Below are 14225 nucleotides of genomic sequence, written 5' to 3'. Positions count from 1 at the left end.
TTCAGATTTTGGTCTCTTATATTTAAACGGTTTAAGTGCAATGCTTATAGAACATAACATAAATAATGCAAAACTTGAATATTCACAACAACATATTTTATTTTTGTATTTTTTTTTTTTGCTTATACTTTCAATACCTCAAATGTAACATGATTAATCTTTTCTTCGTTAATAAAAAAAAAAGTTTTCGAAGTAACTAAAGATAAAAAGAAAAGTTTGTTTGTTCCTTTTTCAAATCTTAACTTTACACTTTTGTTATGTTTTTTCAGTACATTAAATGTTACATAATATTTTTTTTTAATAAGAACGACATTTTAGATAACAATTTTACATTTTTTTATTTTTTATTTTTTTATTTTATTCAATACTCAATTCTTGCATAATTATTTTGTTGAATACAGTAAATTATTTGTTACTTTAAATTAATAACATTTGGAATAAACTAAAAGAAGTTTTTCGGGTAATGATTTATAGACTGCAATATACGATCTTATTTAGGCAGGGATTTCATCATCGAATTCGATGGAATACGATTCGAGAAGTTCAAAAAGTTTCATTCGAGCTTTAGATAGACATTCATCGAGTTCTTCGCGATCCATGCAATCAAAGCTGTTGTGTCCATAGCCTAAAAAATAGTCCAGTCGGCCGGCACGCAGGTGATCCACAAGACGGGTCCACATCTCCGCAACAAGACTTTTCACACTCCTTTCCCAGTCAACGTTTGAGATTTGATGGAGCATTAAGGATCTTATCATATGCTTATTTATGTGTTTTAAATTAATTTGTTGGCTAAGCCGTGTCATGGTCCTAAAGACTTCTTCAAAATGTTTGACGTCTTTAGTCAATTCAATCACCAATTCTGGGCAACGAATCAAAAAAGTACGATCATCGTTAACACCCGGTCTCTCCGACATTGTAGCGTACCAACTCCATTTGTTAAAAACTTCGGGACAAACTGGAGGATCTTCCAGCGGCCATTGCGACCACGGGAATTTTAAAGTCGGGCAAAGAGTAATAGTGTGCTGAATGCCATTCAAGTGAATGTAATTTGTTGGTTTGAAATTACTGTGAAACCAGTTTTGAAAAAGATTACGGTGGATATATCCATCAGGAGACACGATCTGCCGGAACGATTCTGGTACATCAGGTGCTTTTAACATGAGAAATCGTTTCTTGTCCCATTCTGGAATGATTCCGGAAACATTTAGTATAATACTAATTTCGTGATGTGATTGAGTTGTTGTTAAGTCTGAAATAAAGACACGGATTTTACTCACATTTGGGCCAAAAAAGTTGACGAACATTTTATATGGTGTTTCAGTGCAAAGTGTACTTAAACTTCTTTTGTATCTATACACATATTTTGCTACATGCACATGCATATTTGTAGATGTAAAACATAGATCGCATCAAATTACTTACCATACCAGCAACAGTCGCTTAAAAAAGTGCCAAGAATGCGTTTACATTGTGCAAACACAGATTTCCGTATAGATATAAACTGTTCTTCCAAACTCATGATGTCCTTAAAAAAAAAAAAGTGTGACTGCTTTTGGTTTGCAAAAATATAACATTGATAGGTCATAAATATATTGAATTAATCCATTCTAGACAAACCTAAATTTCTAGTAAATCACAGTTTTCTGGTTTTCCAGTTTGAAAAAAAGCTAATAGACAATCTATTGCCGCCAAATTTAATGTTTAAAAAGTGTGCTAAACGCATATGCTAAATCAGGCCGATAGTATATCGGTGCGCGTCCTAGCTCGTTATTAAGTGTCTCGGCTTTTGTTTAACGCCTCGGTTGGAGTCCCCGCTTTAGTTAATCTGTTAATAACACGGCTCTACCAGCGGCTCCTCTGTATCGATGCTGTTAAGGAGAGACAACAGAGCTGTTATGACCATAAAAACCAAGTTTCGTTTGTAAAAATATTTGAAAGCGCCATTTGGACAGAAGCGGCATCGGCGAAAGCTTATAACTAACAGCTACGGACTAAGAGTTACAGTAGAGGGACTAAAAGTAGAAGTATTACCAAGTGGTGCGTCTGGCAACGCCTTGAATGGGTAAAAATTGGGACAAAACACGAAACTTCAGTTCGACGATCAGACTTCTCGTTCCTTTTTTCACCCTCTCGGCGGAAAAACTGACATATTTAAGCGATTTTCGTTTGCAGCGATCTGCTTCACTCCATCAGTTTTCCCAATCAGAAAAGTGTGAAACAGGAAACTTTGCGAGTCTAGAATAGAGTCAAGAGCTTATGGGATTTGGTTCGAAAAATATGGATGCTTTTTGCGCTCTTTCCTAGTTTTAAAATTGTTTTCCTTTCAACGCACGCTGAATATATTGCTATCATCGCCAAGCCGAGCTCATGTTAATATATTATTATATAATTATAAACACGTAAATTGCCTGACAATCTCAGATTTTACGTCATCCTTGAACTAATTTTTAAATAATTTTGGCAATTAATTGTAATACAAATGTACTGAAGTCGGGGAACATTTTCGCATCTCCTCCATAAATATATATATCTGGATATACTTTATGATATACAGCCATACAGCTTTAAATTTAAATAAATTTAAGGTATGTAATGCTTGAATTTTTACTGTGTTTCTAAACTAATAGGTTTTACTAAAAATAATTTGGACTTTGCATCTGAGCTTCACGCTATAATCACATAAACAAAAAAAAAAAATGAATGTTCTGATTTTCTAAGATTTATTCTACAAATGCAACTGATGTTGTTTCTTATGTCCATAAGCCAATAACGTTTTTTGTCTTTTTTTTTTGGGGCAATTCAAAAACAATCTCGTTTCGATCACCTGCAGTAGGATTGCAGCAGCCCCGCCTTCTTCATTGAATATGCACAATAATAAATAATCTGAGTTGGCCCAGACAGGCCCCCCGAAAACCATTTCACATTGGCCACAGGCGGGAATATTTTGCCCCCTTCCCGAAGCCAAAACCAAGCCGAGCCCAGGACGCAAGTCCAAGTCGTGGCCCAGACTCCTGCTAAGTGTTGAGTGTGATTAATGAAATGGCCGCAAGCTGGGCACAATTCTTGCTCACACCTGAGCGGTGGATGTAGGCGGTGGACGGTGGCACGGGGCGTGGCTTGTTTTTAGGGTTAAATAGAGTTCAGTTAGAGCTTGTAGTGGGCTTTGGTTTGGCCAACGCTACGCTTGATTAATTTCTCTGCATGGAATATAATTAATTTGCTATTTACACACAATCCATACCCCACAAGTGAGCTGTGAGCTCAGCAATTTTCTGACAATTTTTGGCTATTTTTTAGAGTGAAAAATGGAAAACTTTCTAGTTTTTTTTAGACCATTTAACACTTTATTTGACAACTTTTTAAATTTACTGGGTTTTAAGAGAGCAATCAATGTGGACATTTCATTTAAATTGGGCTAATGATAAATATGTCTAAAAATTAAGACAACAAATATTTACACTCTTAAAAAAACGTACTGAGTCCAAAAATTGTGTACTGAATTTAAATCTCATTTCAATTCATTTGACTAATTTTGGGATTGATTTTTATGTCTGAAAACTTAATTAAAATGTAATAAAAAAGCATTTAAATTAAATAGGAACTATGTTTTATTTAACATTTTCCACATTAATGAAAATATTTAATTATTAAATCATGCTATTTAAAAGGCATCGAATTTATAATTATGATTTCCTTATTTGTACTGTTTTATTATTTAATCAGTGTACAACTTAATGCAACATTGTTCTTTACTTTTAAGTAAGGGTTATTTTTGGTTATATAAATAGCAGTTCTTATCAATCTTTTTTTTTTAATTACAGTAAACCTTTTTAAGAGCAAAGATTATTTTAAACTATATGAATTTAAACTATATAGCCATTTTATTTCAATATATCGACCAATCTAAGAGTTTTTTTTTTGCCATTTCAAAATAGCTTATTTAGCTGTTTTAGTCAGCACTGACCCCAGCCGCCATGGAAGGTCATTAGCTAAATTGTTGGAAATTTAACGGCGACAGGTGCCGTCACAGTGAGTGTGAGAGCTGGGCGGGCTTAGGATGTCTGATCTTGAGGCAGGCCGTCCGAATCTCACCGGGATGCCCCTCCAAATGCCCCAATGTCCTTCCTTCCTTCGTCCTGTTGGAAAACACTTTGCAACCCTTGATGAGCCGGCGCAGTGGGTCATTTAAATTCATTACACAAAAACAAACTCGAAGGCCGTTAATTGACCACAAAAGTGGAGCGTGGAGCGAGTGGCTCCATTCTCCATCAGACTCCATCAGACTCCATCTCCGGTTTTTCGCTGTGATAAAGTTTCATGAATTTTCATTTTCGCCGCTTTTGTGGCGACCGCCACGGCAAACTTGATGCGCCCGTGGGTTAATGGACCATCCGAGCATCCAGGATCCGTCGAACAGCTGCGGCGGTGTGACATTGAAATCCTTTTTAGCGAGCGGCAGCAAAGGAAGCGCTTTTCGGCCAAGAAAGTTGACAATAGTTGCCACCCCCCGCTCGTCCTGGAATGATAAGTACTTGCGTTAAGTGAATAAAGCCAGACTTCGTTCGCGGAAACTATGCCAAACTCGATTTCAATTGAGAAGTGCCGCCCACAGTCCCGCCGAACAACTTAACCGTTTAATTAACACAAACAACTGCAAATGGTTTTAGCAATTTCAATCTGGCCGGCGAGATATTCAATTTAGATAAGTTTGACCGAAGGAGAAAGGGAGAATCGGAATTCATTTTATCGTTGCTCAAGCGGTATGTAAATTATTTGCTTTTTGAGCAAACTTTTAAAAGTGTCATTTTTTACACAAAGGCAAATGTAAATTTTCTTGTTTTTAATATTTTGTTGAAAATTTTACCCTTTTATTATTTTGTCTAAAGAAAAAAAATATTTATATTACTTTGAGCTGAAAAATTTTGTTTAAGGGTTTAGGGCATAAGAACTGGTCCCAATATTCTGGAAATGACTCCGCTAAAAAATAAAAAAATGTATCCATTATTTTCGATTGGAAATACTTAGGGTTATATATATATGAGAATTATAATTTCGAGTTTTATAATAATTGATTTGGGAAAGAAAAAGAAAATTTCACTTAAATATACATTTACTTAAAAAGTTGCTAATTTCTTTTTCACGTAATTTGCTACTTAAAAATCCCTTTCTTTTCGAATTTCATACAAAAGGAGGGTTAGGTACTAGGTACCACATTTAATCATTATGAACTCTGGACTGCGACCTGAACCAAGGGCCAAATCTCGTAATAAACTGAATCATATCGGCTTACACATACACTTAGTAATTAAGCAGGGAGCTGATGACGGATGGACCGCTGATTGGAGCAGGTCTTTCGACTGCCAGGCATCCGTTGATGAGCCGTTGATAGGCCAGATTGGCCAGATTGGTCAGATTGGAAGCCGGGCACTGGAACTCGTAAATCAAAAGCTGGCTGCAGAACGAATTCCGAGTCCCGGACTCCAGTGACAGCAAATGTTTGCGAATTTTATGCGAATTACGCCTAATTAGCATTTCTGCAAGCGGCCGGGGGATCGAGAGTTTGAACGGAACCAGAGTCAGAGTTCGCTGCCGCCGTGTCCCTGATGATTATGTGCGCGATTTCATATGCAAAACATAAGTGCCTTCGCACTGAGAAAAATAAAGCAATTAATACATTCATTTTGATTTTTACTGATTTACTTCTTATATATTAAAAGTTAAAGTGAGTATGTACTTAATAATTTTGTGCTGTATGAAACATTAAAAATTAATAAATACACTTTTAAATTAGAATCAAAAAACTGATGTGAGTTCTATAATTTATTTTGTATTATTTTAAATTTTATGGGAAATTTTCTAAATAAATTAGGCTTTAGCCTGTGTTTAAAATTTAAGATCTATTTCCAAGAAATGTATTTATTTTTTATATCATTGCACATTTTTAAAGTAATTTTCTATCGCAATTTTGAATAAAGCTTGTCTAAGCTCACAAAATAAACATATTTAAAAAAAATTGGCAAGCTATTAATGATAAACAAGCCATAATTTTTCTTATTTTATTTATTTTTCTTTGTTATTTAGCTAAGCCAGATTTAAATTTAGCTAGTCTGTAAAAAATATACGGTCTAAGCTCACAAAATAAAAATATTAAAATAAAAACGCCTTGGCAAGTTATAAACTATAAACTCAACTTCTAGTCAAAGATTTGATTACAACTGTTTTTATATATTTATTTATCGATGCAAGTTACTTTATTATTTGTTTTTTAAGGTACAAGTTGTTACCTTTGTCTAACAAAATACTCCTGTAATTTTTTTACCAGTGTGGACACAAACAAGGGGCATCTCATGGATAAAGCCCATGGCGTTGGTGTTGGCAGATGGTTGCCCATCCGTTTGCTGTTTGCAAATGTTGGGCCCAGAAAAATGCATCGTGACTCCGGGGCCATATCTCATTAGAATGTGGAGGGCAGAACTATGGAGAGGGCGGGCAGGGTGCCACCTAGGGACTGTTGATTCTGTTTGCTGTCATCGAAGTCAAGGGAACGCATCCCAGTGTATATTTCGCAGGCAAGCCAATAAAATTATGCGCCATCGGAATGTGTGCGACGGAGTGGAGTAAATTGTATTTACAACCGCACACCACCCGGCACATGGAGCATATGGAAGCAGTTGAGGCGCAGGCGGATCCCCAGTCTCGACCCGCGGGTCAATTGCCGGATCGGGGAACTCGGGACAGGGAACTGGGGACAGGGAACTGGGGAGCTGGGGAGTCGCCACGAAGCTACTGCCCTGCCTACAATCGATTCCACGGCGAGGCGTCATCCAAGTGGCCGAATGTTGTGGTTGTTTGCATGCGGTGTCTGGTTTGCATTTTCCTGCACTAAGAGCTTGTGTGCCACTAAATATACGGCAATGAGTGCAATTCTTCTTGAAAAAAGTACACTAATTTTTTTATCTTGACTTAATACAAGAATAAGAATTGTTAAGTTATTATTTAAATAATATGTTCATCAAAATACGAAATTTAATACGAAATTCTTCTTGATGTTAAAGGGGAGGTAATAAATAGGTATTTAAAATAAATAAATAAATAAAAAACTAATTGCATTATTAAATTTGTAACAACTATATTAAACAACATACATACATACCAACATGCACGTAGTAATTTTATTAACATGTCATAATATAAAAAATATAAAAAACAAATTTTGCTAGAAAAATATATTCATACTTTAAATCCATTAGTTTTAAAAACAAAAATGCTGGCAGACATTAAATGAATTCTAGGGCAATAATATTTATTTGTTATCAAACGAAGAGTATTTTTCAGCCACTTAATGAGTTTTCCTTGCTATTTATTTTTAGATTTCTTTGCAATTTCACTTGCCAAGCGTCAAAGTCTTTCCCGCGACCCATGGGGACAGGAAACGTGATCTGGTTCTGTTTCGCTACCGCATCTGCGAATTGAACAGGGACTGCCAGCTGCACTGAAACCATAATTTATGTAATTTTTCTATAAAACAGTTTGGTTTTCCAAGTGCCTTTTATTGTTTTTTAGGTAACGCACGACTTGCATAATTCCCCTTATTAAATACTTCATTTCAATTAGTAACCTTTAACTTAATTTCGACTTTAAGAAAATTGTTTTTTTAAATATTTCGTATTGTCCTGTACAAAACATAATATTAATATGGTAATTTCTAATATTCTTTAAATTGAAGAAAACCATATTTTAGATTTTCTATCTATTTTGTATTTTACTATTAAAAGAAAACTATCATTTACTGAAAATGGTTTTTTCCGACAAATTTTCTTTTGTAAGAATTTACTTTTGACAATTATGAATATGTTGAACAAATTTAAGCCCGATCGACCCAGCAGTTCTCAATTAGTAGACTTACATACATTTTTCATACAATTTGTACTCATACAGGCACACATTCCGATTATTCTTTGTATAAAAAGTCCAAATAAAATGGTTATAAGAAACAAGTAGTAATTGAATATTTTTTTCTGTGTCTCAATGGAACCGGGCTTGGGGCAGGGCGCCATTTGTGGGCTGTTTGGCCGTTTTTCCTAATTGCTGGCTCCTCCGAAAGCGGACATATCAAAGAGTACGAGACCACGAGTGCAACTGCAATTTTGGATTCTGCGAGGGGGCATTCGCTTTTATCGCCAGCCAAGCGTGGATCTTATTAATGATTAATTAAGAAAAAAAAAACTGCTGAAAGGGGTTCGCCTGGTTTGGTTTGTTTTGCTCTGGTTGGGTTGTGGTTAGGGGCTTCGGTAGATTATGCTTATGACATATGTGGCATTTAATTGGGCAAACAAAACGGGCGGCCGGTATTTACTGATGGCAGTTTGGGAGGGGTGATCCGAGAGGAAACCTGAATCGCTTCCAATGCCACACATTTGGGTTTTCTGTTTTCCCTTCCAGTCGCACACAAACTAGTTGCGCTTTCCTTTCGCCACGAAACGAATGGCAAACGAAACAGAGGACTCTCTTAAGTCACTCTCTTTCTTGGTGTGGCAGGTCGCGAATTGCGGAGCTCTGGGCCACCGGGATACTATATTGGAGGGGCATCTCTACCATATATAGCCGAGGTGGCCAAAACCAGCCGACGACGAGGATGATGAGGATGGCGAACGAAACGAACGGAGCCGCCGCCAATGCGAAGTTTTTGGCCAACTTGCTGAATCAGTCGTCAGTTTGTCCTAAGCGGATTTGGTCGACACGTGTATGTGTGGTTGAGATACAGGCAGAAGACATAGCTGCAGCTGCGATTTCGAATACGAATACGAATACGAATCTGGTTCCGATTCCGATTTTGCCAAGTAGTAAAGTTGTGTAGATTGGCGCGTGAATTTAACGCTTGGCCTAGGTCACGTATCGCACGTGTTTCTGACAGCAGGCAGGACCTCCCCCGCAGGACCTCCCCCGCAGGACCTCTCCTCCACTTTTCGGCCAGTGTGTGTATGCCTTTGATTAAGTGTTCGCCCTGCAAGTGTGCGGTTGACATTCGATTTACTTTCGCCAAGTTACCGGAATAACAACAAAAAAAATAAGAACGAACGAACAAACGAACGAACACTTCCCGCAGACTTTTCGCCAGATCCAAAAATCTCTTCCTCACTGCGCATATGTGCGGTCGATATTTGCATAAATTACAACAAAAAAAAACGAAGCCTAGTAGTCTCCAGCGTCCTCGACGTTGGCCTAATGAGTTTTTAATACTCTGACGCGCTACCCGATTGTCTGTGTGCGATAGAAAAAACCAAAAAAAAAAGGACAAAGGACGTTGAACAACAAAAACCCATTGCCACAGGATTTTCGGTTAATTTATTGAGCCAGCAACGAGTTTAGAACGTGTCCAGAGCAGACCGACAAAAAAATTAGCCGCCAAAGAAAACTAATTTGCACTTTGAAGTGAACTGAAACGTGGAAAGTTTGTTTTGGGTAAGTGACACTGATCGAGTTCGAGTTTTTCAAAGTGCAAAGTTCACCTGGGAGTGGAGTTAAATTAGTTCACAGTTTGTGGGCACCTTAAATTAGATGGCCAATAAATTTGGCTTTTGTTTAAGACTGGCTATAATTGAAATTAAAGTGTCTAAAAATTAGACAAGATGTGTACCAGCATTATTTGAAAATTGGCGTACACTTTAATGTTCGTGACTTAAAGAAGTTCTTTAGTATTTAGATATAAGCATTTCTATGTATTAGAACAGACAAAAAGCTGAAAGCTTTTAAACCAAATAAATCAAACACTATACAATGTTAGATAAACAAAAATATGTCCAGAAATAAATTAAATAGATTTATAGCAAACAAATGTTAATACAGCTTATAAAGACTCAGGAAAAATCGTTAACTTATAAAAACATATAAAATTATAATTAAAAAATACATACAAATTTAAAAGTGGAACCATTCGCTTTCGCTTGGCAAACCCTTTATTTAATGACAAAATCGATTCCCTCTCCCTTTTCGTCAAAACAAACAAATTGCGTTCAATATAAATTTCCCTCTCGCCCATTACACTTTTGCCAATACATTTTGCTGTGGCATCCAGACCCAAGGCAATTTGCGCTTTGCATTGTCAAATATTTGCGAAATTTCAAACGGAAGCTGGAAACATTGCAAATTGAGCAAACAAATGTCCTTTTTACCAATACCATTTGGGCAAAAATTGTAAATTTGCCAGCCAATGTTGAACATGTCGAATGCAGACTCAATCTTGGTCTTATCGCTAATGAGTAGTGACAAAGTCCTGGGAATGCCACTTGAATTGTTAATGGAAATTATTATTCGTTGAGTGTCTTTGGGCTATGTTTCTTAACTATATGCAAATCAGGCAATTTCGCAGCTGCAACTTATCAAGGCTGCACTGCTGGCAGAAACATTAATTTGAATTTAAATTTCAACTTGATCTCTGGCATATCGAATGGCAATTATGGAGAGAGAAATGATTCGAATGATTATTATTTTTCTGCACTCGGAAATTAATTTCGTGTGATGATGGCGGGCGGCAGGGGATCGGGGATTTGGCATTGTTTGCTTTGGCCTATCAAATAACCTTAAATCCCATGTAACTAGAAATAATTCCAATTAATTCAGCATGTTTACAAACAAATATTTATCTAAGCAAACTTACATACATAGCATAAGTCTATACGGGCAATTAGTCAGGTCCGGTAAAAATGAAATGACAAATATTAATTAAAATACCCTGACAAAGTCTGGTGGATGTAATTAGTTTGTAATGCGAGCATCAAACATATTTCCTTTATGGGATTAAGGCAAAGTTACGTTTCAAACTGATTCCGTTTCGGCGAAATGCGATTTAAGTAAATGTGTCAAATGCATTTGGCCTGCCTTTGTACATAAAACGGCATTTAAGTTAATTTTAATGTTGTTTGCTTAATGCGTTTTTTATGCACTTGTGCTGCACACAACGAGGCGTATACTTGATGTGAGGGCCCAAAACTTCCATTTCACATGCAACTCGCTCACCACATACCGCATACAATTAAAAATAATTATTCCCAATTTACGATGACAACAATTTTCAATTTGAGTTTACTTTTAACCCTATTTGATTTCTGTTGCTGCTGCTGCTACTGCTCCTAGCCGAGAGTGGTTCTTTGTTAGGTGGATCAACGTCAATTACGGCGTCTTTGGTCGCCATTGAAATGGTTCGGAACCGATACCGGATGCAGCCGTCAAAGGAAGCCCTGGCCATCCGCTCCAATTGTTGCCACGCGCTTCCCTATGCTAAGCAATTAAAAAATGAAAAAATGAAAAAAATTGCATTGATTGCAGCTGCCACCGCACACAAAACCATGGCACATTCTCGTACATAGTTTCTATAGCCGCACACGTGTGGTTCGCTTTTTTATCTACCTCTTATTTTCCCCCCCCAGCCAACACAAAGGGCATAATACCCGACTGTCGGCGGCGAATGGGAAAATTGACATGAATTGAGTTGATGCGCTTTGCGGCAAAGCAGTTCTCTGGTGTCTCTGCGAACTTGACTTCGTAGAAAAGCAATAATAATTTCCCATTGTCTGTTGTCGCCAAGGACTTAAGTCGCACAGAGCGGGACCTCTGCAGCAAATTAGATGCAAAACTTCGGTAATTTATTCTCCAAAAAGGAAATTAAAAAGAAACCCGAATGAGTCAAGTTGGGAATAACTTAATAAACACTCTACAAAAAGCTATGACTTGAAATTAGCGTATCAAATGAAACTGGTAAGACTGGACCATAAAAATATATTTATTAAACCCATTAAAACAATCTAAAAATTTGAATTTTCATAAAAAGAAATAAAAAATTATATTACTTAACTACCTTAACTAAAGAAAGTAAGTATAGGAGGTGACACAGAAATCTTTGTTTTTGAATTCACTTATAAAGGTGTAAAAATAGGTGTTATAAAGGTGTTAAAAAGGTGGTAATCCGGAAGTCCGATAGACATATAACAAAAGGCGTTCCTGTTTGCCATTGCACAGTTTAGGGCGGGGTTTTAAATAATATAAAAACAGTATTTGCATAAATAAATTTCTTTATATATTTACATATTTAAAACTATTTAACTCTTTTATGATTCCCCAGGATAAACTTATTTGGTTGATTCTTTGTTTAATAATAAGGGCCTTTTAGTGACTTTGATGCTGATATTTATTTTACCCAATTAAAAGCCATCTGTCCAACGTGATGACTCAGCTTATGGTATCTTTGCTGTTACCTGTTGGAATAGACAGATTCCATAGTACTTTGGGCCACTTTTAATTGAGTTTCAAATGTGCGTGTGCAAAGCGAGCTGAAAAATGGGGGCCAAAATGGCACAAAATTAATGCGGACAGTTGACTTTTCCGACATTTTCATTGCCACATCTGCCACTTTTCATGCCGAGTCACCTTAAAATTCATTGGCCTCACCTTCGGAAAAGCCCATGTCCCCCTCTCCCCCACATGCTTATGCAAATCGCATTTTAATAAACTTGCCTTGCGTCAATTTTCATTTACATTTAGTCCACTGGGTCGTGGTTCCACCTTTACCTCCACCTCTATCGAATTTAAGTCCCAAAACGATACGAAAAAAATCCTAATTAAATTTGAATTTACTTTAAGCATTTGGGGCTTTGTTTGCTTTGTTTTTCAGTCTCGCATCCTGCGTGGGGACCATTTACGTTTATTATTTTCCGGTTTTCTTTTCTGTTGATTGCTCATTAAAATTTGAAATTTCATTTTGCTATACATAAAAACCAAAAACCAAATGAAAAAAAAAGAGAAAATTCCGCCAAATTGAATTGAATTTAATATCAGTTTTCTAATGGTTCTTTTACTCAAGGATTCTGTCTTGACGTATGGGGAAAATTGGGTAGGGAAATTGGGGAAAATGCTTTAGGGTGCAGCCATAATCCTTGATGAAAATATGCAAAATAAATATGGCGTAAGGAGATAAAACGAGACTGCTAGAAAATCAATGTTAAATGCGTTAAGTGATTTTTAAAGTACATTTAACAGCGTTAGGCACGTGACTGCCACGCCCTCAGCATCCACGCACACACACGTACACACTCACGCACAACCCCTACCCACACACTTACATATCTGCAACATATTTCTGGTTTTTCGGAAAATATAAAACATTTTCGGTGTTTTTCGCTTGTTTTGCTTGGGGTCACAGGCAAAAATGGAGGACGGAAGTGGGCGCCAAGTCAAATATGTATGTGTGTGGGTATTGACAAATGGTTGGCGTGTGTGTGGGTGTATGTGGGGTAGTGGGAGGGGAAGGAGGTTGAGTTACTGTGGCGGCAAACACATGTTTGTAATATCCCTGTTGATTGTTGGCTGCCTTCGGTTGTGGCTGATTTTCGAATGCCAGGTCCCGCTGATTGCCAACAAAACTCTTTGGGGGGCATTCACATTGTCCAACAAATATGACACAATTTGTTGGGCACTTGTTTTTAATAGAACATTTTGTTTTTTAAATTGCCAATGATGTCTTTTTAATGCTCCTTCAACTGAGCAAATGCTTATGGCTATAGAAATAATATTTTATAGGCTTAAAAACTAGCTTTTAGTTCGGTCACGCAGCTAATAACTTGGTTTAAAAAATTAATGGAAAAGAGCTGCAAAAGAAATCGCATAGTTCTATTTTCAAGAAATTTATTTATTTTTGCCAATTACCCATTTGGCAGTGTATTTCGTTTAATTAACTTTCTAACGATTTCTAAATGAATAGCTTTTAAAAGAAATTATTCGCCTTAAAGAAATACAAATGACTTAATAAAAAATCAGTAACTTACATATTTGTATATAATAATAAAATTAAATAGAGTTAAAGTGATTAGGGGCTCTAGTTACAAAAAAAGAATAATAAGAATAATTTATATAATTCATTTATAGGACTAAAAGTTTTCAAAATTGTACAGTTTTTTAATAAGTAACTTTAAATTTACAATATTGCTGATTTGTTTATTTTTTTACTTTTAATAAATAACTTTCCTATTTAAAAGTTCTTTCCTTCATTCTTGTCACCTCGGTTTTGGTGAGATTGCAACTAAATGTCATTTGTACTGTGTTTGGCTTAACAAAATGCATCTGCAGTCAAAGCGATTTATCCATTTCGTTTTGTAGGAGCTAGGTTTGCCATTTTCTTCGTCCTTTTTTCCGGTACAATCACAGTTCAAACTTACCCTTTAAACTGCTCTTTT

General features: G+C 36.4%; 1 protein-coding gene across 4 annotated transcripts; it reads right to left on the bottom strand.

The window, feature by feature from the left end:
• Positions 1–374: 374 nt before the first annotated feature.
• Positions 375–1534, bottom strand: LOC108145742. 4 transcript variants are annotated; one of them, XR_005977201.1, is made up of 2 exons: positions 1428–1534; positions 375–1183 (listed from the first exon to the last, which is right to left on the bottom strand). XR_005977201.1 is itself a non-coding variant. In XM_017271305.2 (2 exons), the coding sequence occupies exons 1-2, from the start codon at positions 1517–1519 to the stop codon at positions 495–497; spliced, it is 852 nt and encodes a 283-aa protein (XP_017126794.1). In that variant the 5' UTR covers positions 1520–1534; the 3' UTR covers positions 375–494. The 4 variants fall into 4 exon arrangements, 2 of the variants coding, with proteins under 2 accessions (XP_017126794.1, XP_041564076.1); XR_005977202.1 differs by lacking the exon at positions 1428–1534 and adding an exon at positions 1278–1360; XM_017271305.2 differs by having other exon boundaries at positions 375–1249; positions 1423–1534.
• Between the last annotated feature and the right edge of the window lie 12691 nt (positions 1535–14225).

This window comes from Drosophila elegans, unplaced genomic scaffold (genome assembly GCF_018152505.1).
Source record: "Drosophila elegans isolate 14027-0461.03 unplaced genomic scaffold, ASM1815250v1 contig_208, whole genome shotgun sequence".
Taxonomy (NCBI): domain Eukaryota; kingdom Metazoa; phylum Arthropoda; class Insecta; order Diptera; family Drosophilidae; genus Drosophila; species Drosophila elegans.
Note: the sequence above shows the minus strand (reverse complement) of the source record. Positions and strands in the feature narration are given on the sequence as shown.